General features: G+C 42.2%; 1 protein-coding gene across 1 annotated transcript; it reads right to left on the minus strand.

Moving 5' to 3' along the window:
• Positions 1-3158: 3158 nt before the first annotated feature.
• On the minus strand, positions 3159-3722 carry LOC106427778. Its single transcript, XM_013868506.2, has one exon. The coding sequence runs from the start codon at positions 3720-3722 to the stop codon at positions 3159-3161; it is 564 nt and encodes a 187-aa protein (XP_013723960.2).
• Positions 3723-3956: the final 234 nt, after the last annotated feature.

The following is a 3956-nucleotide window of genomic DNA, read 5'->3' on the forward strand; positions in this document are numbered from 1 at the left end:
TCTCTTCCAGCTTAATAAAAATTCGACCAAAATATTTAAGAATCGACCAAACTATCAAGTGAAGGTCTTTCAATCACAAGACAGTCCCTTCGAGAAATTAATCTACCGGGTCGATTTTTATTTTTATTAATCCTTGTTGAACCAACTAAAAACTGGTCGAGCGGGATTTTTCTCGACCAAAAATTTATTGGCTCATGAGGGTTATTACACTCTTCCCCCCCTTAAAAGAATTTGTCCTCGAATTCTCAAAATACAAGTGTACACCTTTTACTGGACGACTGGGGTATCTGAGAAGAGTTCTGGATAATCAACTCGGAACTTATCTTCATCCTCCCATGTTATAACAACTCTCTGTCGCTTTCCCCAAAATACTTGAACTTGCAAAATTTCTCTATTTTTCAATTTCTTGATACGACGCTCGCCTATTCGCAAAGGACCTTCAGGATAAGTGAGGTTAGGTTGCAAGTTCTCTGGTAGCTGCGGCTCGACCATATTCGGATATGGTATATGCTTATGCAGCATCGACACATGAAATACCGGATGCATAGGCATATCGTGTGGAAGTTCTAGTCTATAGGCTACTTCTGCAACTCTGGCGACAATTCGGTACGGCCCAATGTAACGAGTAGCTAGCTTCCCAATTTTTCCAAATCGATCCTTTCCTCTTTGTGCAGCTACTTTCAAGAAGACTAAATCATTTACTGCAAAAATGACTTCTCTTCTACCGCGGTCTGCATACTTCTTTTGTCGGTCTTGAGCCTTCTTCATATTGGCTTGAATTATCCTTACTTTCTCTGCAGCCTCATTTACTATTTCTGGACCAAGAATTCTTCTCTCACCAACTTCTGCCCAACATACTGGCGTTCTACAAGGTCGACCATACAATGCTTCATATGGTGACATACCAATACTAGAGTGGTAGCTATTGTTGTAGGAGAATTCTATCAGCGGCAAAAAATTTCCCACGGACCATTCCAGTCTAGGATACACAACCTTAACAGATCTTCCAGAGTTCTAATGGTTCTTTTGGTTTGGCCATCGATTTCTGGATGAAACGCTGTACTCATATGCAAATCAGTTCCCAAGGCTTGTTGAAAGGCTCGCCAAAATTCAGCTGTAAAGCGTGGGTCTCGGTCTGAAACTATATTTGCTGGTACCCCATGAAGCTTTACTATTTCCTCCAAATACAGCTCTTCTAACGTCTCAACTTTTTCTGTAAGTTTCATCGGTAGGAAATGAGCAGATTTGGTGAGACGATCGACAATCACCCAAACTGCATCATTCCCACGGCCGGGTGCTCGAGGTAAACCAGAAATAAAGTCCATCGCTACTGCATCCCATTTCCATTCAGGGATAGGTAAGCTTTGAAGTAAGCCACCTGGGACTTGGTGTTAAGCTTTTATCCGCTGGCAACTCTGACACTGGGAAACCCATATGGCAACATCTCTCTTCATCCCTGGCCAGTGGTAATATCTTCTGATATCTCGATACATCTTTGTGCTCCCGGGATGAATGCTTAAGAGAGAATGGAGTGCAGTCCTTAGAATCTCCTCTTGAAGTCCTTCTCCTTTCGGAACAGTTACTCGACCATTGAGTAACAAAGTTGCATCACTTGCAACTTGATATCCTCCGAAGTTTCCTTCATTCAACTGCTCTCGTATCTTCTTCAGGTTCACATCTCTCATTTGATATTCTCGGATACGAGAAAGTAAACCAGCTTGGCTTACTGCTTGTAGTCCTAGAGGTTCTCTTTCCTCTCCTTCTAAGGCAGCCAAACTAATCATCATGAATTCCGCTTCCAGGTTCTGGAGTTCTTTTTCAATATCTACATCAACTTTCCTTCTGCTTAACGCATCTGCAACAACGTTGGCTTTTCCTGGATGGTATAGGATCTGCATGTCGTAATCAGCTACGAACTCCATCCATCGTCTTTGCCTTAGGTTCAGATCAGGTTGAGTGAAAATATACTTAAGGCTTTTATGGTCCGTGAACACTTGGATCTTCTCACCATACAAATTTGATCGCCAAATCCGAAGGGCAAATACTACTGCAGCCATCTCTAGGTCATGTGTCAGATAATTTGCTTCATGCTTTCTTAGTTGCCTAGATGCATAGGCGATTACCTTATCGTCTTGCATCAGCACACAACCTAAACCAACATGAGATGCATCCGTATACACAGTGTATGGTTGGTTAGGCTTAGGCAATGCTAAGATAGGTGCAGTCGTCAAAGCTTCTTTTAACTTTTCGAATGCTTTCTCGGATTCTATACTCCATTCATAAGCAATCCCTTTACCGGTAAGACGAGTCAAAGGCTTTGATACGCTTGCAAATCCTGGGACAAACTTTCTGTAATAGCCGGCCAATCCAAGAAAACTTCGAATCTCGGTAACAGAAGTCGGATGCGGCCATTCCTTAATAGCAGCTATCTTTTCTGGATCGACGGCAACTCCTTCTTCTGACACTCGATGTCCTAAGAAGCCAACTTCTCTTTTCCAGAAACGACATTTACTAAGCTTAGCAAAAAGCTTTTGATCTCGGAGACGCTCCAAAACTAGTCGCAGATCCCTTTCGTGTTCTTCTGCACTTCGGGAATATATGAGGATGTCGTCAATGAATATGATAACAAACTCATCCAGGTAATCCCAAAATACTTCATTCATCAGTCGCATAAATGCAGCCGGGGCATTTGTAAGACCACAAGGCATTACTACGAACTCAAAGTGTTCATAGCGGGTTCTAAAGGCGGTCTTCATGATATCGGTTTCGAAAATCGGAATCTGATGATAACCTGAAGCTAAATCAATCTTCGAAAACCAGCTTGCACCTTGTAACTGGTCTAATAGCTCATCAATTCTTGGGAGTGGGTACTTGTCTTTTATGGTTACGTTATTGATTCCACGATAATCAATACATAACCGGATGCTTCCGTCTTTCTTCTTTACAAATAGCACGGGTGCTCCCCATGGTGATGAACTAGGACGTATGAAACCTTTGTCTAACAAATCAGCTAACTGCTGCTTCAACTCAGCGAGTTCTGCTGGTGCCATTCGGTATGGTGCCTTTGCTATTGCAGCTGATCCGGGTTCTAAGGTTATACTAAAGGGGTTACTCCTAGATGGCGGCAATCCCTCTAATGCCTTAAACACGTCCTCATATTATTTGACTACTGGTATTTCTTCCATGTTCTGCTCTTTCTCGTCTTCTACTGGTCCAGCAACTAAGGTCACTAAGTATACTTCTTCACCCTTCTCCAAAAGGTTTTCAATTCTCAATGCTGACACTAGTGACGCTCCATCACTTGGTACTATGCCATGGTAAGCTAAAGAGGGTTGGGTATCTCTCTCAAAAACAATCTTCCCTCGACCACAATCCAGGTGAGCTCGGTAACTTGACAGCCAATCCATCCCTAAGATTACCTCGTACCTCTCTAAGGGGAGAACTAACAAATCAGCCGGAAAAACCATATCTTGGATAATGATTGGAACTGTTAGAATACAACCTTCAGTTTCAAGAACATGATCTCCGGGAGTTAGAACGGGAATGGATAAATTCACCTTAGTGAATTCTCCATTGAGTCGGGATGCTACTTCGGGAGCTACAAAACTATGTGTTGCTCCTGATGGTCCTGGTAACTCTAAAGCGTAAGCCCTACCAGCAGTGGCTTGACGCTTAGCAGGTCTAAGACTGAATAACTGCACAACCAGGCTGGTGAAGGACATAACTTAGTTCTAAAATTATCTCAGAAGTTGGTCAGTAATTTTAAATCACTTTTTAACCAAATATTCCTTGTCTTTGGCTCTCGTCTTGTTCTCGGAAAATCTCTTCCAGCTTAATAAAAATTCGACCAAAATATTTAAGACTCGACCAAACTATCAAGTGAATGTCTTTCAATCACAAGACAGTCCATTCGAGAGATTAATCTACCGGGTCGATTTTTATTTTTATTAATCCTT

The sequence above is a fragment of the Brassica napus genome, unplaced genomic scaffold (assembly GCF_020379485.1).
Source record: "Brassica napus cultivar Da-Ae unplaced genomic scaffold, Da-Ae ScsIHWf_1227;HRSCAF=1753, whole genome shotgun sequence".
NCBI classification, from domain to species: Eukaryota; Viridiplantae; Streptophyta; class Magnoliopsida; order Brassicales; family Brassicaceae; genus Brassica; species Brassica napus.

What these genes read in the sequence shown, in the direction of transcription:
- LOC106427778 (XM_013868506.2), bottom strand. Translation starts at nt 3,722, where the DNA reads ATGTCCTTCACCAGCCTGGTTGTGCAGTTATTCAGTCTTAGACCTGCT.